Source organism: Mytilus californianus, unplaced genomic scaffold (assembly GCF_021869535.1).
Source record: "Mytilus californianus isolate M0D057914Y unplaced genomic scaffold, xbMytCali1.0.p SCAF_2, whole genome shotgun sequence".
NCBI lineage: Eukaryota > Metazoa > Mollusca > Bivalvia > Mytilida > Mytilidae > Mytilus > Mytilus californianus.
In genome coordinates this window covers 65,258,072-65,283,880 of record NW_026262668.1, presented here as the reverse complement: position 1 = coordinate 65,283,880, position 25,809 = coordinate 65,258,072, and the positions used below count along the sequence as shown (strand labels likewise).

The 25,809-nt window shown below is 32.0% G+C and overlaps 2 protein-coding genes and 1 long non-coding RNA gene across 7 annotated transcripts in view; 2 read left to right on the top strand and 1 right to left on the bottom strand.

The window, feature by feature from the left end:
- LOC127730243 (coatomer subunit alpha-like) overlaps positions 1-15,055 on the top strand; it is a 38,155-nt gene extending 23,100 nt beyond the window's left edge. For both annotated transcript variants that reach the window (XM_052238540.1, XM_052238539.1), the window contains 12 exons: positions 78-173; positions 643-855; positions 1,413-1,502; positions 2,328-2,512; positions 2,823-2,891; positions 3,136-3,272; positions 3,716-3,902; positions 9,543-9,653; positions 10,449-10,610; positions 11,465-11,577; positions 12,880-12,961; positions 14,718-15,055. In XM_052238540.1, the coding sequence (XP_052094500.1) occupies positions 78-173; positions 643-855; positions 1,413-1,502; positions 2,328-2,512; positions 2,823-2,891; positions 3,136-3,272; positions 3,716-3,902; positions 9,543-9,653; positions 10,449-10,610; positions 11,465-11,577; positions 12,880-12,961; positions 14,718-14,777 (1,505 nt within the window). In that variant the 3' untranslated portion in view covers positions 14,778-15,055. The remainder of the gene's footprint in view (positions 1-77; positions 174-642; positions 856-1,412; positions 1,503-2,327; positions 2,513-2,822; positions 2,892-3,135; positions 3,273-3,715; positions 3,903-9,542; positions 9,654-10,448; positions 10,611-11,464; positions 11,578-12,879; positions 12,962-14,717) is intronic.
- Positions 1-25,809, top strand: part of LOC127730258 (uncharacterized) — a 346,186-nt gene that overhangs the window by 113,439 nt on the left and 206,938 nt on the right. The gene's annotated exons all lie outside the window — the stretch shown is intronic.
- LOC127730241 (contactin-3-like) overlaps positions 18,332-25,809 on the bottom strand; it is a 63,044-nt gene continuing 55,566 nt past the window's right edge. For 2 of the 3 annotated variants that reach the window (XM_052238537.1, XM_052238538.1), the window contains exons 22-26: positions 24,773-24,894; positions 23,030-23,240; positions 21,993-22,108; positions 21,050-21,227; positions 18,332-20,348 (exon numbers count right to left, since the gene is read on the bottom strand). In XM_052238537.1, coding sequence (XP_052094497.1) covers positions 20,227-20,348; positions 21,050-21,227; positions 21,993-22,108; positions 23,030-23,240; positions 24,773-24,894 — 749 coding nt within the window. In that variant the 3' untranslated portion in view covers positions 18,332-20,226. The remainder of the gene's footprint in view (positions 20,349-21,049; positions 21,228-21,992; positions 22,109-23,029; positions 23,241-24,772; positions 24,895-25,809) is intronic. The other variant, XR_007995004.1, reaches the window with a different exon arrangement.

Sequence of the window (25,809 nt, the reverse complement as noted above, 5' to 3'; positions counted from 1 at the left end):
AATATGATCTAATGAAAATATTTTTGATTCATCAATAATATCGGAGAGAAAAATTTAAATCTTGTGTTTCTTTTTAGCTGAGATCAGAAAGGACACCAGTAGCCATTTCCAAAATGCTTTGTTCCTAGGTGATGCTGCTGAGAGGGTCAAGATTCTGAAAAATGTTGGACAGAGTTAGTTTTCTCTATAATTTTAAGCTAACCATTAAGTATAATCTCATAGATTTCCAAATTTTCAAAATTAAGTCATTTAGCATGAATATAAGGTAAGTCCAAAATTGGGATTAAATCTAAGAAACAAATGTACAGTATGGAATAAGAAGGAAAGAAATGAACAGGAGCATACTTTTAATTACAGTGGATTCATTAATGTTCATGGGATACCAATTTTTCTTATATTTCGTGGGTACAGGTGAACGACGAATTTAAAAGTTTGTTGAAGTTTGCTGACTTTTCAACGAAAATCAAATATCCACAAAAATACAGTTTTTCCTTAATCCTCAAAAATTAGCACTCAAGGAAATAAGTGAGCACTGTATGTTTCTCTTGGGTTTTAGAAAATTAAGTAATGTGATATATAGAGCTTTAGTAAACTGAAATAATGTTCCTGTGTGTTACAGTTATCAATTTTGATTTGTTGTAGAATCCCTAGCTTACGTCACAGCTGCTACTCATGGTCTCAATGAAGAAGCAGAACAGTTAAAGGAACAGTTTGGTGAAAATGAACGTATTCCTGATCTGTTTCCCAATGCCATGTTATCACAACCTCCAGTACCCATAATGCAACAGGAGAGTAACTGGCCATTACTTACAAGGACCAAAGGATTCTTTGAGGGAGCTGTAGCAGCAACTGGAGGTTTGTTGGTGTAAACATTTCCTATTTGCAATGAAATTATTCTAAAATGGAGTTTTTTTGGGGGGAGGGAGGGGGGGGGGATTTTTTTTGATTTTTTCCAAATATTAATTAGAATGTTTATAACAGATATACAATATTTTAGGCACTATGGTTAGTGTTAAGGTAGACCCTTTGAATCTGAACATCTCTTGGACTTCAGTGTAGATGAAGTAGCTGCTCTGTCAGAACAGAATTAGTCAATATGTATTCATATTACAAACATTCATACAGACAAGTGTTAATTTTATACACTAAACTACATATAGCTTAATAATACCCTAATTTCTAAATGCTTTTTATGAATGAGTTATACCAGATGACTCGAGGTCAATTGGCGTAAACAACTTCATCAAACAATTAGTTCTTCTGTAATGTAATAAAAAAAGCATTGTGACATAGGAAATATACTGGAAAGTGCATGAATTGGAAAGTCATCTATTAATTTTATACTGAAATCATCACTTTGTAGATGCTAATTTAAAAATTGTTTCATGGAGATGATTAAATGTTTGTTTCAGCTAAGGCAGCAGGAGGAATGGCAGCTGTTGATATGGATGAGGGTGCTGGTGAAGGATGGGGTGATGACGCTGATCTTGTCCTTGATGATGGTAAGTTATATTCTACACAAACGTTCTGTCATTGTTCAGGTGTACATCAAGTCTTATTGTATCTTAAATTTTATGTAGTCTGAATGTTTTTACTTATGGTTGGTTGAAGAAAAGGTAACAGTGAGGTGATTAAATTAATAACATTGATTATTAATAATTCTTTGTTTATAGAAATAATGCAAACATTTCTATGTATAAAATAAAAAGCCATTAAACTATCACTGTACTAATATTATCATTCTGAGTCATTAAACACATCAGCATAACAAGAATTAGTTCTTAAATAATAGTACTTACTGGGTCTCAATATCTGATAAAATATTCAAATACTGTAAATTCAGAAATTATTGCATGCATTTATTTTTGCAATTTTTGGAGAATGGACAAAATGCGAGATTAATTTTTGCAATTTCGTAAAAAACTGTATACAGATATATGCATCAGATATCAGAATGTGAACTCTTATTTTTGCGATACTCATCCAGTTGCATTATACGCATTAATAAAAACATTGCAATAATTTCTGAATTTACAGTAACTTTAAAAGTACAATTGTTGAAATGAAATATTTGTTCATTGCATTCTAGGTTCATTACTGTCTGTGGATAATTGTAAAAAATGTTGACTCAGAATAGGATACAGGGTGTCATATAAATGCCAAAGGATGGTATATTGCTCAAGGAATTAAAATTTCTCCACAAATAAAATTGTACTCTTTGTAATTATATAAATATGTAGAAAGGTTAATTAGCCCAAATTAACTACATTGTATTACATAGATATATTTTGAAGATTAAAATTTTTTGTTTTAATCTTATTTAACAGAAGGATTTGGTGGTGGTGGTGGTTTTGATGATGAAGTTGCCACAGGAGGTGATGCTGAAGGTGGAGGATGGGATGTTGGGGATGATGACCTTGAACTCCCTGCTGATCTAGATGTAGGACCTGCAGGTGGTGATTCAGGGGAAGGATACTTCGTACCACCAACAAAAGGAACAAGTCAAACACAAGTAAGAGCATATGAATTTTAGTAAGGCTTGCTGATGTACTGATATTGGACTATATAATGTTTATATATTTATTCTTACATTGCTTAAAAAAAACTTGTTGAAGACCTTTCACAAAAGAAAGTTTTACACTTGAAAACTCCCTCTATCTTGTTAAAAATCATAAAAAGTTCATCACACTTTCTGTCTAAAGCATATTTCAAACCAGTACATCAACTATCTTTTTTTAAAAGTATGTAAATGAAAATGGCAGATAATTTTTATGAATTTGTAATTTGAATCAGTATGATTATTATTTTGTTTTATATTTCAGGTCTGGTGCAATAATTCACAGTTACCAGTGGACCACGTGCTAGCAGGATCTTTTGAAACAGCTATGAGGGTAATATTTTTATTCTGTCTTGAAAATAGGATAAATTAAACACATTAAACAGAAGTCTGTACAAATTCTGAAAATTTGATATTGATATTTGAAGAAAGACACCATTTTTATGGATTTTCTTCCTCTTGCTATTTTTTTATTAAAAGCAATATTTTTTATATTAAATAAGACCTTTAGTGACAAAACACAAATTTTAATCATAGATCCTTCCTAAATGACTGACATTTTCTATTCTTTTTTCCAGTTACTTCATGATCAAGTTGGTGTGGTCAGTTTTGATACATACAAGCAGTTATTTTTACAAACTTACAGTAGAAGTAGGACATGTTTCCAAGGAATCCCATCAACACCCCCTTTGTTTGGTTATCCTCATAGAAACTGGTAAGTCAATTGGATTTTGTTTTAGTTTGTTTTTCATAATAGAAATGTCCATGAGTTTATATAATTTTCTGGTGTCATATTCATGTTTGTCTCTTATCTGTGACTTATTTCACAGAAAAATTCTAGTTTTAAAAATTGATCTAAATTTGTACTGAAGATTTACCAATATTTTTTGTTGAAAATTTTTGTGAGCAGTCACTGCATAAGTGACTTTTGTATAATAGAAGTGGTGTAGGAGGGGATGTCATCATGAATTCTGTAAAAAATAAACGCTGAGTTCTCAATTCCTGAATATATGAAGCATTTGGATTCCGAAATTTAATCATCAATTCCTGAGTCTCAATAAGTGTAAATCCTGAATTCCTGCAAAAATAAAGGCCCAATCCCAATGTCTTGAAAAGAGGTCCTTCTGCCCTTCATTCTACTGTCAGAAATATTTACAGGAAAGAAGCAGGAGCCAGAAGTGGAGTACCAGCAGTAGGGTTAAAATTAGCCTCCTTAGTACAACAGTTACAAGTAGCTTACCAGCTTACAACAACTGGTAAATTCCCTGATGCTATAGAGAAATTTAGAAGTATCCTCCTTGGTGTACCATTACTGGTGGTAGATAATAAACAAGAAATAGCTGAGGTTAGTATATGGAGTGAGGTTATACTCGGATGCGAATCCAGGATTTTGAAAAAAGGGGGGCCCCTGCAAGCCAACATTTCAAGTGATACTTGTAAAAAGTCTATGCATTTATTATATATGAATCTCCATAAGGGGGCACAGGCCCTCTCCCTTAGTCTGCCTCTCACTACAAACCAGTAAAAGTCTGAAATGGCCTATATCTGTACTCGACTGTACTGATTTTTACTTGACCAGCCTGAATTGGTCTGAATTATACTCGACATTACTCGACCCTAGTCTTAACCATACTCGACCGTACTGATTTGTATTTGACCCTTATCTTTGCCATTGAAATAGTCTGAACTATTACTCGACCAGTCTGAAACAGTCTTAACCCATTCTCGACCTGTACTCGACCTAATTTTTCAGTTTAAACCATACTCGACCAAAGGTCTGAACAATACTAGACCAGTCTGAACCATACTTGACCAAAAAACCTCTACTTTTTTTTTAATTTTAGCTGTTAAAATTAATTTCTTTTTTTCTGACATGATAACAGCCACAATAAAATAAAGATATATATAAAAACATATTTTTACATCCTTACATGATTCTCAGATTTATCAAATAGAGATATTTAAATCAAATTATCTTATATAATAATTTAATTATATTAATTTTAAGTTTTTAGAGTTTTGTTAAAAAAAAAGATTCTTTTACCTAAAAACCACACCTTTACTGAGGGTAATAAAACCTTATTAAGGTGCTTCTTGGTTGGCATGTGTTTTTTTTTTTTTTAATTAATTTTCCTAAATTCCTATAGAAAAACTACATAGGTTTTATGGTTACATACAATAGTTATATAATTATCTTTTTAATGAGTAATTAACAACAGCCAAAAAAATCACTGAAATTGTTTAACCTTATATTAGAAATATATCTATTCTTATTATAATTTGGGATATATTATATATAATATATATCAATAAAATGCTCCGCAGGGCGCAGCTTGATACGACCGCAGAGGTCGAACCCTGAACAGTTGGGGGAAGTATGGACACAACATTCAAGCTTGATACAGCTTTGGATTTGGATTGTGATTAAATATTTGACACAGCATAGGTTTCTAACACAGATTGAATGTGGTCTAAGAACTTAAAAATTTTAAATTGGACATTCACCTATTATGGTCCAATATCCAAAATCTAAATACATGGTTAGATTCAGCATATCAAAGAACCCCAAGAATTCAATTTTTGATGAAATCAAACAAAGTTTAATTTTGGACCCTTTTGACCTCAATGTGGACAAAGTTGATATCGGGGCCCAAAAATCAAAAATCTAAATACATGGTTAGATTCAGCATATCAAAGAATCCCATATATTCAATTTTTGTTGAAATCAAACAAAGTTTAATTTTGGACCCCGATTTGGACCAACTTGAAAACTGGGCCCATAATCAAAAATCTAAATACATGTTTAGATTCAGCATATCAAAGAACCCTAAGAATTCAATTTTTGTTAAAATCAAACTAAGTTTAATTTTGGACCCTTTGGACCTTAATGTAGACCAATTTGAAAACGGAACCAAAAATTAAGAATCTAAATACACGGTTAGATTCGGCATATCAAAGAACCCCAATAATTCAATTTTTGATGAAATCAAACAAAGTTTAATTTTGGACCCTTTTGACCTCAATGTGGACAAAGTTGATAACGGGGCCCAAAAATCAAAAATCTAAATACATGGTTAGATTCAGCATATCAAAGAACCCCATATATTCATTTTTTGTTGAAATCAAACAAAGTTTAATTTTGGACCCTGATTTGGACCAACTTGAAAACTGGGCCCATAATCAAAAATCTAAATACATGTTTAGATTCAGCATATCAAAGAACCCTAAGAATTCAATTTTTGTTAAAATCAAACTAAGTTTAATTTTGGACCCTTTGGACCTTAATGTAGACCAATTTGAAAACGAAACCAAAATTTAAGAATCTAAATACACAGTTAGATTCGGCATATCAAAGAACCCCAATAATTCAATTTTTGATGAAATCAAACAAAGTTTAATTTTGGACCCTTTGGACCTCAATGTGGACCAATTTAAAAACGGGGCCCAAAATCCAAAAACTAAATACACGGTTAGATTCAGCATATTAAAGAACCCCATGAAATCAAGAATAAAACCCCATTGAAATTGGTCAAGAAATAAGCAATTTATAGGAAGTATCTTCTTTTGCACAATCCTGTGCTATTAAATATTTCTTGCTATTGCGCAATACTGTACAATTGACAATTTCTTGCTATTGCGCAATATTGTGCTATTGGATATTTCTTGCTATTGCGCAATACTGTGCAATTGAAGATTTCTTGCTATTGCGCAATACTGTGCAATTGAAGATTTCTTGCTATTGTGCAATACTGTGCAATTGAAAATTTCTTGCTATTGCACAATACTTATTATATAATAATTTACACATCCTGTTTGGTGTGTATCTCCTACCATATCATTATTATTTGATTTTAAATATAAATCAGAAATAACCAATTTAAAATGGAAAATTTTAAAAGAAACAAAAAAGGAAAAAAAGAAAAAAAAGGAAAAAAAAATAAATCCCCCCCCAAAATTTTTTGAACCCCCATTATGATTCATCACCCCCAAACTCAATCCCAGCCTTCCCTTTGTGGTATTGTACCTTGCAGTACAATTTCAGAGAGATCCATACACTTGAACACAAGTTATTGTCTGGAAACTAGAAAAAAATGTGTTTTTTGGCCCCTTTTTGGCCCCAAATTCCTAAACGTTTAGGGCAATTACCCCCAAACTCAAACCCAGCTTTCCCTTTGTGATATGGAACCTTGTAGTACAATTTCAGAAAGATCCATACACTTACACACAAGTTATTGTCATGAAACTAGAAAAATGCTTGTTTTTTGCCCCTTTTTTGGCCCCTAATTCCTAAAATTTGGAGGCAATTACCCCCAAAATCAATCCCAGCATTCCTTTAGTGATATGGAACCTTGTGGTACAATGTCAGAGAGATCCATACACTAACACACAAGTTATGTCTGGAAGTTACAAAAATGCTTATTTTCGGCCCCTTTTTGGCCCCTAATTCCTTTACTGTTATTACCATAACCCCCAAAATCAATCCCAACCTTCCTTTTGTGGTATTGAACCTTGTGGTAAAATTTCATAAAGATCCATTCACTTAAACTAAAGTTAGAGTGCGAAAACCAATGTGTCTTCGGACGACGACGACGCCAACGTCATACCAATATACGACCACAAAAATTTTTTTGCGGTCGTATAAAAAGGGATAAAAAAAGTTAAAGAAACAAATAAAAAAAAAATTCTGAATAGTGGTAAAGTATAAAGTAATACCTCCTGCTTTGGGCAAACTCATTAAAAAGATCACACCTGGTCAGAGAGAATTAATTTCTAATTAACATTCAGTAAAAATTGCAACATCCTGTAAAACTTAAATCGCAAGGCCTTTTGAATTCACTAGATAAGTAATACACGAGTTTAAGAAAAATAGGGCTTGCTTTTTACCTGTAAAACACACATGTACTGAGGTAATTAAACCTTATTAAAGTTCTTCTTGTATGCCATGTCTTTAATTTTGACAAAAGTTATTTAAATTTAATTGAAATAAATTTTTTCAGCAACTTTGGAACACATTTCCTTTTTTAAATGGTTATCAAGGATTGCTATGGAAATCTATTATCATGATTATATTAAATTCTTGGTTTTACAAAACAAAGGTGTGATCTTTTAAATTTATTAAGTTGCTTTATATACTATTCTAAATATATTTTAATAAAAAAAAATGTTCACTGCATTATTAACTATACTCAACTGACACCATAAATCTATACAAGGCTTAAGTAAATGGTGAAAATTGTCCAGTAACCATAAAATATATCTGAAACATTCAAAAAATTTTGAATAACATTGTAAATATTAGTCACAATTCAGTTTTGAGATTATTGGATCAGCTTGTTTTATTTTTGTTTTAAAGGTGATATATATATGTGTAAGTGTTGATAAATATGGAGTTGAATTTATATTATGTTTATTGTAAAATTTTGGTTTCAATGCCATATTGAATACATTTTAAATTTCAAATTGTTGTTCAAATTTCTAGCCAGAGGAAATAGCTGTTAAAAACAGTTCCTAAATTGATGAAATACAATAGATAGATACAAAAAATATGTCTAGGTTGGTTAAGACTTGGTCAAGTATGGTTCAGACTAGGTCGAGTATGGTTCAGACTAGGTCGAGTATGGTTCAGACTAGGTCGAGTATGGTTCAGACTAGGTCAAGTATGGTTCAGACTAGGTCGAGCATTGTTCAGACTAGGTCGAGAATGGCTCAGACGCAAATAAAATGGTTAAGTACGGGTCGAGTGTGGTCGAGTACAAGTTCAGACTGTTAAGTATGGTTCAGACTACAGTCGAGTATAATCAAGTAAATTTCAGACCAATTCAGAATGGTCGAGTAAAAATCAGTACAGTCGAGTACAAATATAGGCCATTTCAGACTTTCAATGGTTTGTAGTGTCTGTTACTGTGAATGCAGAAGTTAATGTAACGTTTTTATAAATATGAAAATGTGAATTGAGGACCATCATGATATTTAGAATTTTGAGTTTATTTTTTCTTCGTAATATTCTAAAACAACATATAAAGTAATTACACTAATTAATCCTTTTTTTTTTATTGATGGTTGAGGCAGATTCAAATCATTAGATATACATGTAAAATTTTGAATGTGCAGAAACTTTTTTTTTTTTTATAATTATTGTGTTTGTCAGAATGGAACAGTTACTGAAAGTCAAATTTGAGAACAATGGTGACTTCTCTGTTTTCATTCTTAGTTCAGAAGACTTCTTTCAGTTAATTTAATCATGTGAGAGATATTGATTATCAAATCCTATTGAAATGAATAAAATACAAAGTATTATGTACATCTATCCACATTCTTCAAGTGTATGACAAAATCATCATGTTAAGGGATATGCTATTTAATGTTGTGTTAAAGAATTTTCAACAGTTTTAAGATTATTGATGTTAGCCTTTGATATTCTGGCTTGAAGATCTCTTTTGGCTTCTGTAAAATGTGTATCTTTATCTGTATTGTACATCGAAGATACCAGTTCTGGCTTTTATTCCATGGGAGATAGAGCACCTATTGATGGTGTTGGAGAGCTTTTTTGAGATCTCAACTGACATATGCACATTATGTCTTCTTCCAGCTGGTTTCAATGAATCACAGTCTTAACTAAGAACGAGTTCTTAAATTGTTTGGTTTTAGATTGTGTTGTTACATATGCCCTTGAATTGTTTTTTAAAATTTGATAACTATACTGGTACTTTCAAAGTCATCTAAACGTTAAGGTTTAATTATCCTTTTGCTTTTACTTATAACAAAAAAATATGTCAGGATTTATAGCTGGGACCAAACACTCAACCATCTTGTACAGATATACCAGCCACTGGCCTATTTTAATTGTTTTAAGGGATATATATCTATAAATCCATATTAAAGTTGTACGCTTATAAAAGCTAGTTATGTGGAGATATTTGAGAGATATTTTTATTTTTTTCAGTTTTATAATATAGATTGCAAGTAAAAAATGTTTTAATTGTAGGCACAACAACTAATAGAGATCTGTAGAGAATACATTGTTGGGTTGAGTATGGAACAGGTCAGAAAAGATTTACCCAAGTCAACATTACAAGAACAGAAAAGAATTTGTGAGGTGAGACTTTAAACGCTACAAATAATTTTATTAAAACAAGTAACAGACAAATAATTTGACTTGGAGCCTGCAGGTCTTGGCTCATACCCTTAAATGCTATGTGCCTTGTAGAAATGCAGTAAACACCAATTTTAAAGTCTTTAAGACCTGACCCAGAGAAAATCATGAAATGTGCACTCTTTGTAATTCCATTACAATGAAACTATCAATGGAGTTGGAAGGGAATATTAAAATAAAACCAGAGCAAGTCAACAGAAATATGCATGAAAGAAAGGGACATTGTAAAATACAGAAAAGTGGTTTTATACATGAATATTTTTCCAAGGAATTTTTTACTTTGCAAGAGCTTTAAGTGCAATTTATATCCTACAAGGGATAATATTCACTAATATTCATCCAATAACCTTTTGATTATATAGCAAAGCTTGATGAATTGTTTAAAACATATTTTTGTCACTGAATATGTCGATAGTTTAAAAGTGCAATTCGATAGAATATTTGGGTCTGTCACTGAAGTAAAGTACGCTTGATAAGTGTGTGGAAATAAAGAAATATGTATATATTAATGTGAAATCAATGTTCTTCATGGTACCACATAATTAAAATTTTCACAATAGAAATAATTTAACAAATTACACACCCACAGACTAATGAATTATACAACCCCCCGCCCCCTAGACAATGCATGATGATTGTCATTTTATGAAACTTTGCAAACTATTTCATGGACTGTTATGAATTATGATAATAGTTATTGCTTAATTTAAACATATTATTTTGTTTTTTAAATTTTAGATGGCAGCCTACTTTACTCATTGTAATCTACAGCCTATACACATGATACTGACATTACGTACAGCCCTCAACCTCTTCTTTAAGTTAAAGAATTATAAAACAGCTGCATCATTTGCCAGACGTTTATTAGAATTAGGACCTAAACCAGATGTAGCAGCCCAGGTAAGGAATTGTTTGAAATGGTGCTTTATAATGGAATGGTAGGGATGGATATGATGTATTCATTTATGGCACAAAATCTCTACTAGAACTCGTCAAAATCTCAAGCAAAAGACCAAAAGGGTACATAAGAATCACTTTTCCTTCTGTCCTTATTTCTTGAAAGTCAACTCCTCTTAAACAGCTAAAGATATAGATGAATTCGAACACAGTTTAAGAACACTGCCTCAGGATGTGCATAAAGGAATATGATACAGGTCCAACTTGTTAAAGGGGAGATAATTGAATTTACTTACTTCAAAATATTGCAATATGTGGTAATAGTTTTTCTTTACCCCAACTCCTTTCAACCAGCTAAATATTGATGCAACTTTACATGGTTGTAGAACACCACCTGAGGGTGTGCAGAAAGGAAATGTAACCCCTATCCAACATGTCAAAAGGGAGGCAATCAAATAAGTTACTTCAATATTGCAATATGTAGTAATAATTTGTAAGCTAAACTCAATCGGAATGGTTAGACAGATATTGATGAAACTGTTTACAGTTGTAAAAAAAATCTACCTAAGAATGTGAATGTAGGAACATAAAACGAGTCCCACATGTTAAAGGGAAATGATCAGACTTACTTGAATATTGCATTTATGAGGTAATAGTAAATAAACTCATCATAGATACCAGGATTGAAATTTTGTATGCCAGACGTGCGTCAATGGTATCTAAAGGAGTTATAAAAATTATTATAATGTTTGTGTAAATATTTATGAATGTTTCTACAGTTTCTAATTTTAAGAATATCTACAAAATTCACCATGTATGTTGTATAATTTGTTCACAATATTTGATTTTTTTTCCAGACAAGAAAAATATTAGCAGCATGCGAACAGAAATCTACAGATGAGCATGAATTAAAATATGATCAACATAATCCATTTGATATTTGTGCAGCAAGTTATGTTCCTATATATAGGTAAATATTTTTTATCTCATTGTTTATAATTTACTTCCTCCACCCCTTAAAAATAGATGGTCTTGAAATTGCAAATAGTGCTGAAATTGGCTTTAAACACCAATCAATCAATCAATTTATAATTTACTTTTTAGTAGACATTTACAACTTCTTGAATATTCCTTTGGTATCTTTCTGAAATTCATCCCTCTTTTGATTGACATGATAATGATTTTAAATGTTATTGTAATTGACAAATTTCGTAATGGTTATTCTCTATTATCATATTTATAAAAGGAGATATGGGACAAAACTTGATACAACAGCAACCCATTGGCATAAATAAATAAAATGCATTTAATTTTATTCATATTCTTAAAGGTTTTAAATGATTTAAATTTTTATGCCTCACCCTAGGCGATGGTGGCATTAAGTATTACCCTTGACCATTCGTTTGTCCCATTTTCATTGAGCGGGGCATTCATATCCTCAGACACATTCTTCTTTTATTTTGTAATTTTTTTGGGACGAAATAACAGTTTATGTTATACTTCTGTTCAGAAAAAATATTGATATTAATATATTTATAACATTTGCTCTAATATTCCCATTAGTTAGATTCACTGTACTGATAAAATTACAATATTCCAATTATAATTTTTATGCCCCAGCAACTAAAAGTTGGGGGGGTATATTGTTTTACCCCTGTCCGTCCGTCCCATTATGGGTATATAGTTATTCCACATAACTCTTCCTACAGTTTGAATGCTAGGAAGTTTTCACTTTGCTGGCTTTTTGTACATATGTTTAAGGTGTGCATGTGGTCAGGATTTTGATTTTTATTAATATTTGCTCTTTTGGGAGATAGTTGAACATTGTCATTTTTTTGAGTATTTACTTGCATAAGAGGTGCATAGAGTTTCTGGATAACTCCTCCTATAGTGAACCATAGACCTATGTGCTCCCATGCTCAACTGTGTATTTCAAAATAGCACTTTGCATCTGCGGGAGCATCATTTGTGTCTCCCAGGAACAACAATATCTCAAAGAAAGTCCTACATTGACTTATTATATAATACAGATACTTCAGAGTCGAGTACAGGGGCATCACTTTGTCCAGTTTTTTTTTAAAGTTTTAAGTAACATATTATTCTTAAAGACGAGAAATTACAGTTTAAGATACAGTCTCAAAATATTAACAGAGCCTATTTCAAGATAAGCAAATAAGCTTTAATATTGAAAAAAAAGAGTTTGTTTACTTCACAATATGCAGACACAAAATAACAATTTGAATACGAATGAATGTAATGATTAATTTTTCAGAGGTAAACCAGTTGTAAAATGTCCACTGAGTGGTGCATGTTATTTACCAGAGTTTAAAGGTCAAACTTGCAGAGCAACACAGGTGGGTTAAACATCAATCAATACACTGTACATTTATTTTATTTTCACAAATTCTTTTACTGGATTGGCACTTTTCCTGACCGGTTGATTATTTTTATATAATCAACCTGTGTTTTGTTTGATCTATGTTCTTTATTTGTCAAAATTTAATTATGATGTAAAATTTTCTTGCTTTCCTCTGAATTTCATATTGTGACTTCGCTAAAAAAGGTGACCATGGCTGATGACTTCACATTTTTTTGCAGATCATTGAAAAGTGAAGATAGAATTTGTTTACATATTGTCTATAATAAATTAGAGAAAAAGATTCAATCAGTGTAACTTGTGCAATAGGATATTCCTTCATGCTTGACAGTTGTATTTTAAATATTTAAAAAGTTCAGCAAGCCTAGAATTTTTAAATGTGAAAATTAAAAGTGTCTCGAGTGAAGAAATATCGTATTACACTCGATGCAGTGTTAGAATCTATATTTATTTTGCAATCAGCCATTTTACTTTACAAAAAAAAAGGATGTTTAAATAGGCTTGTACCTTATTTATATAATATACAAAAATCATCTCCAGTTATCCAACTTCTTAATTAGGAGTAAACCATAATATTCAAATATATGTTTCACAACATACTCATGTGCGTTGATCATGGATTTGTACTGATGTTGTGCGTGCATAACATCATTAAAATAGTATGTGCTTTAGTAGCCACTAGCTGTATGACCAAGTTAGTTGTTTTAGCTTTAAAGAGTGGCATAGAATTTGGGTAAAATAGAAAATGGTATTTAAAATATATTTTTGATGGACCTAAATGGATTTCCATGAGAAATTGTTGAATCAGAAAAGATTGTAAGAGGGAAACAGAAAGATGCAGCGCAAATATTTTATGGAGTTGTCTGATATAGCTGTAAATTATCCAAGGTTTTTACAAATCATGCATTTGGGTAAAACAAATGTCAATTTTTAGCTCACCTGGCCCAAAGGGCTAAGTGAGCTTTTCTCATCACAAAAATCTTCTCCTCTGAAACTACTTGGCCAAATTAAACCAAACTTGGCCACAATCATCATTGGGGTATCTAGTTTAAAAAATGTGTCCGGTGACCCGGCCAACCAACCAAGATGGCCGCCATGGCAAAAAATAGATCATAGGGGTAAAATGTAGATTTTGGCTTATATCTCTGAAACCAAAGCATTTAGAGCAAATCTGACATGGTATCCTGAATTGGTAATTTTAAGAAAATTTTGCAGCTTTTGGTTATTATCTTGAATATTATTATAGATATAGATAAACTGTAAACAGCAATAATGTACAGCAAAGTAAGATCTACAAATAAGTCAACAAGCCAAAATTGTCAATTGACCCCTTAAGGAGTTATTGCCCTTTATAGTCAATTTTTTACAATTTTCATAAATTTTGTAAATTTTTGTAAATTTTTACAAAATATTTTCCACTGTAACTACTGGGCCAAGTTCATTATAGATAGAGATAATTGTAAGCAGCAAGAATGTTCAGTAAAGTAAGATCTACAAACACATCACCATCACCAAAACACAATTTTGTCATGAATCCATCTGTGTCCTTTGTTTAATATGCACATAGACCAAGGTGAGCGACACAGGCTCTTTAGAGCCTCTAGTTATAGATTCTGCCATTTTTTCAAGCAGAAATTTAATTTCATTGTGAATATCTTGTTATAGCCAAATAAGATTGCAAATTAAATATTTTTAGAAGTTCTAATTTGATTTTCTCATGGTTTTATTTTTAGGTGACAGAAATTGGTAAAGACTGCATTGGCTTGAGAATTAGTCCTATACAATTCAGATGAGGAAAATAGTGATTAAAATTAAACATTCATTGTAATTATTTGTAGTTCAACGTGGATACAAAAACTATGTTATGATTATGTATACTTTTTGAACTTTTAAAAAAGCATGTTATATGAAATACATTGTAAAGTTACAAGACTTTGAACAGAATATTGACATTTATTAAGATGATTATTTGAAAACGGAAATGCTTTTATTGAGTATTTATTTGTGAAATATTTGCTATTTGTTAAAGGAGAATATTTATTGACTGGTAATAAAATCAAGTAATATATAATTTTCTTTATTTTATACATGTTACAGCGTATTAATATAAAAATAAGAAGATGTGGTATAATTGCCAATGAGATAAATCTCCCAACAGAGACCAAATGACGTAGAAGTTAACAACTATAGGTCAGCATATGCCCCTTCAACAATGAGCAAAACCCATGCTGCATAGTAAGCTATAAAGGGCTGTGAAATGACAATGTAAAACATAGTATGCCAATCAAAGGTATATATGCCATGCCAAATTGATACCTCTTTTGACAGATTCCTTGCATATTGTAAAAGGTCAGCATAGTCATATGAAACGAGTTTTAAGATGATTATAACGTTAAGGAAACTATTGACCCAATGCATGCATATATACTAAACTCAGTTCTCTGTGTATGTTTTTTATTGTCTCGCCTGCGACCAAAGTCACGGAAAGCGAAACATAGGGATTGCTGCAATTGAGTTTTCTACTTAAGTTAATTTGATAGAAACTACTTGTGATAGATCATTGATATTTAATATAAAGTTGCATTATCGTACATATCAGTTTGACAACTATTTTGAGGCCTGCCCCCTAGGACATGGTCCAGTGGTCTAAAATTAATTAGCAATTTTCAATGTTAAGTTTTCTGCTTAAGTTAGTTTGATAGGATCTACTTGTAATAGATCAATGATATTTTGTATGAAGTTGCATTACTATCAGTATATATCAGTTTAACGACTATTTTGAGGCCCTGCCCCCTAGGTCATGGTCCAGTGACTTTGAATTAATAAGCAATGTTGCTGTTCATCAAATTGTCTTTTTCTAAAATTTTATGCTGACAGGCGAGACATATCTCTGTGTCAACAGTTTATATTTATTATGAATCCGTAATCTACAAAAAATATTTCAATCATTAAATTGTTGAGCGAAAACTTTGGCTGCTAATTAACTTTAGTGTTTTTTTATTTGAAGTTTACTGATTGTGACCTTGATAAACAATCAACACAGAATTGTGGAGCATGTGAAAAATAAATGAGATAATAGAACGTTTATTTATTGGTTTCCAATTAGTTAATTAAACTTTGTCATAGTAGTTGTTAAATGATTTGGTAGATAAAAAAAAAATTAATTATTAATGTCAGTTGTGCAGATTTAAACATTGTTTTCGACACAAAACAGATCTGGATTATTACGAAAAAATTAAAACAAGAGGAATTATATTTCAAAGCCAAGAAGTAAAGGAAATGCATGGACTTATCTAATTACAGGTCTCGTTTCTCAGGCACTTGTTTCACGTGTTGGTAAAAGGCCTCTTTAAAAAGAAAGATGGTGGGGTCCTTGACTATTGCATGAAACAAGTTTCTGAGAATCAACACCTTTAATTGGATAAGTCCATGCATTTCATTTATTTAATGTAGGACGAATAACATTACAAACCAACATCTTAAATGACAGGCTCAATATTCTCTTGGCGCTTAAAACAGCCTGTGTCAATCAACAGAATTGTCATTTCTTAACCAATTAAGTTAAAGAGAAACTGAATGTTTACAAAATTTGTAGAAAATAAGTACTGTAAATTCAATTTTTATCAATGCTGGTAATGCGACTGGGTGAGTATCACAATTATAAGAACTTCCATTCTGATATCTGATACATATAACTGTAATACAGATACAGATTCTGTATGCAGATTTTCCTGAAATCGCAATAACTGATCTCTAATTGGGTTTCCATTCTTCAAAAAGTCGCAATGGTAAATGTATGCAATAATTTCTGAAGTTTCCCGCCTGCCCAAAATAGAAGGGTGGCCCACCCTTGGTGTCCTTACCCCTGCCCTTCTGCCCTCCAAAGCAAAAAAATGCACCCCTCTGCCTTTTTAATAAATCAACTTTTCAAATTACATGCTTTTGCGCATTTCTGGTGAAATTGTTACCTGATTTTTATGCCCCCGCAGTAGCGGTGGGGGCATTTAGTTTTACCCTTGTTTGTACGTCCGTACGTCCCAAAATTGGTTCCCGTTCTCTAACTTGAGTTTGCCTCAACCAAATGTTATGAAACTTATACACAATGCTTATTACCACAAAACAAAGATCAAGTTTGAATTTTGGTGGCGTCACTTTAACAGTTTTAGAGTTATGCCCCTTTATAAATGGAAAAATTGCAAAATTTTTAGTTTTCGTTCTCGAACTTAAGTTTGCCTCAACCAAATGTTATGAAACTTATACACAATGCTTATTACCACCAAACTCAGATCAAGTTCAAATTTGGGTAGCGTCACTTTAACCGTTCTACCGTTATGTCCCTTTAGAACTATATGATATGCAAGCGGGGGCATCATCTGTGTCCACATGTGGACACTATCCACATTTATTTTTAATTTTTGATGTCAATTAGGGTCCAAATAAATGCGGTTGAGATCATGAATACATTATTTTATCATATTTAGTAGCATAGATCCTTTCCAAATTTCTTTTTAGTCCCCTACCGACAAAGTCAAAGGGGACATTAGGTAGCACTTTGTCCGTCCGTATGTCTGTCCATCTGTCAGTTCAGCAAATCAGTTTTCCACACTTTTTTTCTTCGTGAGTGAAGATAATGAAATGATATTTGGTACATAGTTATATCATGAACAGATCAAGTTTGAATATTGTTTGGGTCTGAAAATTTTGTGCAGAGTATTGGTCTTTGGACTTTGAAAATTCAGGCAAGTACCTGTAATCAGTTTTCCGCATTTTGGTTCATCATGCTTGAAGATATAGATTTGATATTTGGTTGATAGTTTTACAATGACAAGTTACAGATCGAGTTGAAATTTTGTTTGGTTCGGAGGATTATTTTGCAGTGTTATGGTCCTCAGGCTTAGAAAATTCAGGCAAATAATCAGTTATTCACTCTTACTCTTTTTTTTTTTTTTGTTATCCCTGAAGATATTGATTTGATACTTGATATATAGTTTTACCATGAAAAGTAACAGATCAAGTTCTAATTTTGTTTGCTTTGGATGATTATTTGGCAGAGATGTGGTCGTTGGACGTAGAAAATTCAGACAAATAATCAGTTTTCCACAATGACAAGTTATAGATCAAGTTAGCATTTTGTTCCAGTACAATGATTTTTTTAACCGGTAGGGGACTATGTATTGCCATGCAATACTCTCAGAATGCTTGTCTTTTCTATGTTTTTTTTCTCTCACAATTCTGTATTTATAAATGGTGGACACCATATCTTTATTTACACATTTATTCCATGTTTGCTCCTTTATTTAAGGGGGCATGAGTCTGTGACATCACTTCATCTTAACAAATAAAAAAGTTGATAATAAATAATTTTATTGTAAAAATATTGCAAATATAATGATAGTATGATACTTTTACAATGAAATTATGGTAGGTATTCTGAAGCAATGTATATTAATTGTTTGTATACATATATATATTATATATATATATATACACAAATTGTTGGATTTCTTTCCAAATAAAATAAAACTGGAATAAAAAATCTTCCTATGTTAGTAAAAATTATCTCCATAATAATTCAGTATTTCCTGGAATATTTAAAAACATAAATATAATTTCAAGACACTAAACTACTTGTTTTTAAAATTAAATATAGCACTTTCATTTTAAAATCGTGAAAATTAGTAAATTTTACATATTTCCATCTACAAAAATCAAAACATATAGTACAGTCTCCTAATAAATATAACTAAATAATCAGTATGGAAATAGTTATGGTGTGATCCCAGCTAAGTCACAAACATATTCTGCATTATATCTAACATAGTAAATGGATTTCTAGCAGTTCAATTTATAAAGTAAAATTAAACAAAAACAACTTTGATACTGAGATCAATAATACAGGAGAACTCAACACTTGTCTATTTCAAATTTTGTTTACAAAATTTTTCTAAAAGATCAAAAACAAACGTTATGCATACAGTATAATACACTAAAGATACGAAATAACATCAAAATTAAAGAACCTTAGTGAGCGGGCTCACATACCCCACTTCCCCACATTGTCACTGGAGAAATAAAATAACTGTAAGAAAAAATAATTGTATTAGAAAAAAAAATTGAATCATAATTTCCTGTCGATATGCACATCTACCTAGTATGTCCTTATTATCTACAAAGTTTCATGAAATTCTGTTGTGTGGTTTCCGAGGAGTTGGGATGACAAACTGTTGCAGAGGTATATTGAAGCAAATAAGTTCAAAGGGGCGTAACTCCTAGACAATTTGAATCATAATTTCCTGTCGATATGCACATCTACCTAGTATGTCCTTATTATCTACAAAGTTTCATGAAATTCTGTTGTGTGGTTTCAGAGGAGTTGCGATGACAAACTGTTGCAGAGGTATATTGAAGCAAATAAGTTCAAAGGGGCGTAACTCCTAGAAAAAAAATTGAATCGTAATTTCCTGTTGATATGCACAACTACTTAGTATGTCCTTATTATCTAAAAAGGTTTCGTGAAATTCTGTTGTGTGGTTTGAGAGGAGTTGCGATGACAAGAAACAGGACTGACGTACTGACAGACGGACAGACGGACGGGTCAAAAAACATTATACCCTCCGCAACTCATTGCGTAGGGTATAATAAGGTGTAAAATACTGCATAACAAATATTCATAACAAAATAAGTCATTAAAGATCCTCTGTATCTTTATATTCTTAATAAAATAAACTCTTACTATGGTAACAGTTCACAAATTAATCTCTTTGGTAAAAACACATAAACATGGTATTTTGGTGAAAATAAAAATTTATGTGAAAGCCGATATTTAATAACATCATTTCTGCAACTCTTTTCAGAAAAAAATTTTGTGATTAATTATTGTACTTTATAAGAAATGTTCATAGATATAGGAAGATGTGGTATGAGTGCCAATGAGACAACTCTCCATCCAAGTTACAATTTATAAAAGTAAACCATTATAGGTCAAGGTACGGCCTTCAACACGGAGCATTGGCTCACACCGAACAGCAAGCTATAAAGGGCCCCAAAAAATTACTAGTGTAAAACCATTCAAACGGAAAAACCAACGGTGACTTGTGTGTAATTTTACATGTAAGATTTTATGTAAAAAGAGACACTGGTTCTTAAATATCAATTATGTGTTTAAAATTCATTTATAAACCTATAGTATTGTACAAATATTCATTTATAGTCTTAACTGTCTCTAAATGATCAAATGTGTTGTTATGACAACATAAGCACTAAAATGGAAGCCAGTAGAACTAAGATTATGGATGATGAGATTGATGAAGCTGCCAGGTAGGAAAACTCTGTAACTGTCTGGTCTATCAATGTTGCACCTCCAGCTATGAAAAAGAAAAAAAACTACATGTAAATAAAGTGTACATTTCATATTCTACAAAATAAGAAGTCAAATTTACTCGTGCATCACTGAAGTATAAAATGATGTTGGAGTGGTGAGGCCCCCCAAATAAAGACTTAAAAGCCGTCATTTACACTTTGAGGAAACTTATAGAGATGTATATTTATGGTATTACTTAAGGAGCATGACTGCATATTTCAGTGTTTTTATCATCAAAATCCTCTCTTATGGTGCTCGCCTCAAGTGCATGGGTCTTAGTTTGAACCCCAGTTGGGTCAAACCAGACTTAAAAATTGATATTTGCTGCTTCACTGCTTAGCATGCAGCATTTAGGTGCAAGACCTTTGTCTAGGAGACAGAATAATATTTCCGGGTATAATGACATGTCTACCTGCAGACTCTTACACATTAAAATCCTACTCAGCCTATCGTCCTAGTACAAACAGGGTTTATATTCATATCAAATTATTATGTTCTCATTCTGAATATGCAATTAATTTGAAACTGGATGTTTAACAGCCATCTTCTCTAATGACTGAACAAAGTCACCATTTTCCTTTGAAGCATGTTGGGTGTGGTTATTTTGCCTGTATTTCTGGCAGATATTTGTCTTTTGAATAATAAGCAGAATTTCAATTTTGTTTACTTGTTAATTTTTGTGCATTTAATTTGTAAATACCGTACCTATAGCAAAATAAACAGTTGCAGATTTTTGTCCATCTCCAGCATCACTAAAAGCCGATATCCTGATAGAATACACCACACCAGCTTCTAAGTTTGATAATTTATATTTTGTTGGCGTAAAATCAGCCATGTATTCAAATGCTGATCTGAAATTTTCGTTTGATGGCCACAGGAAAATCTACAATAAAGGAAAGAAAATTATATATATATATATATAGAGATGACTTTCAAATTCGTGTATTTCCCCCTATATTTCCTAGGTCACAATGCTTATGTTATTACATATCAGTTAGAACCGATTGTTCAATGACGTCATTTATGCTGATTTCCCTTGGGTCAATCCATGCAATTCATTCATAAAAAACAACTAGAGATTGGTTTATAATATATTAAACATCATTTGGCTAATTCACTGAAATTTGATCTCAATCGTAATTGATGCATACGGATGCTAAAACTTTTTTGTCTTAAACCAAATTTTTATCTTGCAGGCTTGGGATACCTGATGAGGAAAAGCTTTGGTCGTTACACATTAACTGAAACACCTCATAAAACAAATAAATGCATAATAAATAAATAAATATTTGTAAATAAAGTACATATACAGTATAACTCTAAAAAGAACTCCAGAAGGATGAGGCAGGCAAAGTGTAATGTCAGTTGTCCTTGAAGGCTTGTAAGCACTTATCAATGAGCGAGACCTAGTTTGGTCCAACTGGCCAAGCAAAGATTTTAAGAAAAGTTTATGAGAGATGGACTGCAAATGATAGTGGTGGCAATAAAGCTCACATCAGTTATTTGGCCAAGCTGAGCTAAAAGGTAAATTTTCAACACAATTCAAGTCCTCAATCCAACACTTCCCCACCACCTACACAAAGCATCTTAACATCTTTCAGAAGATCACACAAAACTTAAAATACACATTATATACAAGCTGATTAACCTTGTATCCTATGACTGTAGCTTCATCGGTTGTTATGAGTACACCTCTCCATGTGATTTGAACAGAGGTTGAGTCAAAAGGATGCACTGTTACTTCTGTTGGATAAAGAATAGTAGCTGGAAAAAAAAATGTTGAAACATTTAAAATTATAATATCTTAATAATCAACCTCATATACCTAATGATTTTTTAGACTGCACATATGAGAGTCCCAGAATAATAAAATACATCAAATTTTGGAACCCATTAAAATAATAAAGATTTTCAAAATGACAGCAAACTAGGTTTTTTACTCGCATTTATTGTTAAAGCAATCAAGGACCATAACTCTTAAACAGCACTGTTTGTCAATTTGTCATCAGAAACAACATCTGACACTAAACATGTAAAAAATTTGTTGAATGGTTCTTAAGTAGTTGCATAAACATTTTAAAACTGTACTGAAGCCATCAAACATAAAACATAAACCATACTGACTCAAATATAAAAGAAAAAAATAATGGAGATGATGCCCCCACTTGCATATAACATTATAAAGGGACTTAACTCAAGAATGATAAAAGTGACGCCACCCAAATTCAAACTTGATCTGTGTTTTGTGGTAATAGGCATTGTGTATAAGTTTCATAACACTGGGTTGAGGTAAACTAAAGTTAGAGAACGGAAACCAATTTTGGGACGTAGTTACGGATGTACAGACAAATGGACAAGGGTAACACTTAATGCCCCCTCCCCTGCAGCAGGGGCATAAAAATATTGTCTGTCCATGAGGATTGTAGTATTTAAATATTTATGCCATATTTCAAATACTGTGGATTCATTTATCTTCGTGGATACTAATTTTTGTGGATTGAAGAAAAATATAATTTTAGTGGATTTGTATTAGACTTCGTACAGGCCTATAGAAAAGTTGCACTTCATTGAACTTTAAATTCTTGGTTCAAGTGTACCCACGAAAATCCACGAAAATTGGGATCCCTTAAATGTTAATGAATCCACAGTACCTCATTTACAATCTTTTGCTTCATTGGTTCTTACCTAAATTTGCAGTTTCACAAGGGTAAGAGTCTGATTTAGGTCCAAGTCCGGCTGTGTTGAAGACTTGGACATCAAATGTAGAGAATGCATTTGGTGTTATTCCAATGACAATTCCATGGGTAGGAACAATACCATCCCTTGTACTGAATCTTATAAACTGTTTATAGACTGGCAATATTTCCCCTCCAGATGGTCTGAGCCAGTAATTGACCTGAAAAAGATATGTTTCATTCAGAAAACCTGATTTCATATAAGTAATAAAAAAAGATGCCACTGGGTATAGAAATTGATCCTAGGTTCTCCATCTGTGAGCATGTCTCTTCTGCAAGAGCCAACGATTTGGCTGCAGAAAATGTAAAAATACTCAGCCATGAGGGTCTGGATGGAGTTCAGAGAAGTGAAAAAATTGGACCTAGACCACAGAAAATGGGCAAAAAAAAAGGAAGAGAGAAAAATAAGCCACAAAAATGTAGAAAAGAGAAAATGGGGCTGATAAAATATTAAGAAGCTAGAATAATGGATAAAATATTAAAGAAAAGAAAAAAATGCCCAAAAAATGAAAGAATACAGAAATAAGGAACCCCAACATCCAGACCATCAGCCATGTCGGGTGCAAATATAGACACATTAAAAAAGCCTTGCAAAAACACTTTCAATAGTCTATGCAAATTTTTCACTGGACATTAAGCAAACAGCAATTAATCAATCCAAATAGGTTATCATATTTAATGCATTTTACACAAAATTAAATTATCATTTACATTTCATCAATATGCAAGCAGTTTAAGTTCATTAGATGAATCCTTGCTTTAGTCTCCACATGCTCTGTATAGGGATGGATGTAATGATGTTAAATGTCCAGTGGCAAATAGCACATGCATGTACATTTTCTGTATGATATTATTTTATAGACTTTACAGTCAAATTGTTAAACCACAGCTGAGAAAGCTATCATCCAGAACTGGAGAAAATTGATTTAATAATAGTATACAATTTTTGGCCGGGTTGGATATGGTGATGTAAGGTGGGAGGATTTCGGGCAGGTGAGTGGGTGGGCAGGCAGGTAAAATTGGGTACCTTATCAACTTCTACTACAGTTTTCAACCCAGATCCCTGAAACTTCACAAGAAGATTGCACCTATGTTGAAGTTGTGAACCTGCTTTTATGGGATTGTTTGAGGATTTTTTTCTCAATTTTTCGGACTTGGGAACTTAGTCTTTTTTTCAGCAAATTTATGAAAGTGGTACAAGTTTTCAACTTCTCCTATAGTTTTCAATCAAGATCCCTATGAATTCACAGAAAGATTGTACACATGTTGAAGTTGTGCAACTGCTATTATGAAAATGATTGAAGAATTTTTCACATTATTCTGGACTTACGAATTTAATTTCTAGCCAAATTTGCAACCTTCGCGTAATTGCAACCACATCGTAAACATTCAATCCTGCAATTTTAAGACTTTGACCAATTTTTCTTATTTTCGTTAAATTTGCAGGGCAGAATAGGGGCTAAGCCACAAAATTTATCCTCCCCATAATTATGTATAGTACTGATACATTTTTAATTTCTAATAGGAATGTAAAACATTTATATATTTTGATACCCTAATTCATGAAAGTAGATTAAATCTCTGTGTTAATGAAGATGAAGTAACGAATAAGGATATAAAACAAGAATAATTTCATATTTTTCAGACCAATGCCATATCACTCAGTGAACTGCTAAAGAACATGAATTCTAACCTGAAAACCTGCAATTTTGCCTTTTATATTCAGTCTTGTATTTTCAATAGGTGTCCAATAGACATCCATAGCTGTTGAATTAATAGCTGAACATCCTTGAATCTTTGGTGCTGGAATAGGCACTGAAAAGAAAGGATACAAGTACAAATAAATATCCTGAGTAAAATACATGAGGGTATGGATGGGGTTTGCAGAATAAAAAATGATGGACAAAAAGTACAAAATAAAGGGCGAACAAATACCGAATAAAGAATAATGGGGTTCTAAAATATAAGGAATAGAGAATAATGGCCTAAAAAATTAAAAGAATACAGAAATGAAGACCCCCTCATCCAGACCCTCATACATTTACTTACAAAAACAAAACATAGAAATCACTTTGAAATGTTTATCAATTAAGAATTATTTAATTACATATATAACAAAATATGTATATATGTATAAAACTAGATGTGTTAGAACAACACGAATTGCCCCGCTGGCAGAAAAATCTTGAGGCTATTTTTAGGAGTGGAAATTTGAGAATGGAAGTCTGTATAACTGTTTCACAAAATTTTCATAGTCCAAAGCCCTTTATTTGGACAAAAATCAGTGGGGCAGAACCAAGCATAAACTCGATCTGAAACTCATCATAGTAGAATCACATACTAAAAGTCAGATCAATATGTGATGGCGTTTAGAAAAAAATCTGTATAACTGTTTGTTGCGGAATGACGGAACCAAACATCAACTCAATCTGTAACTCATCATAGTAGACTCACATACAAAAAATCAGCTCAATATGTGAAGGCGTTTAGAAAAACATCTGTATAACTGTTTGTTGTGGAAATTGACGGAACCAAATATCAACTCAATCTGTAACTCATCATAGTAGACGCACATACTAACTAGAGGCTCTCAAGAGCCTGTGTCCCTCACCTGATTCTACTTTGGTTTTGGAAATCATGTAAAAATAGATTAAAATCATAACAGATACCCTAATAATGAGTGAGGCCAAATTTGGTTTAATATTGGTCCTGTAATTTAATAAAAAAATC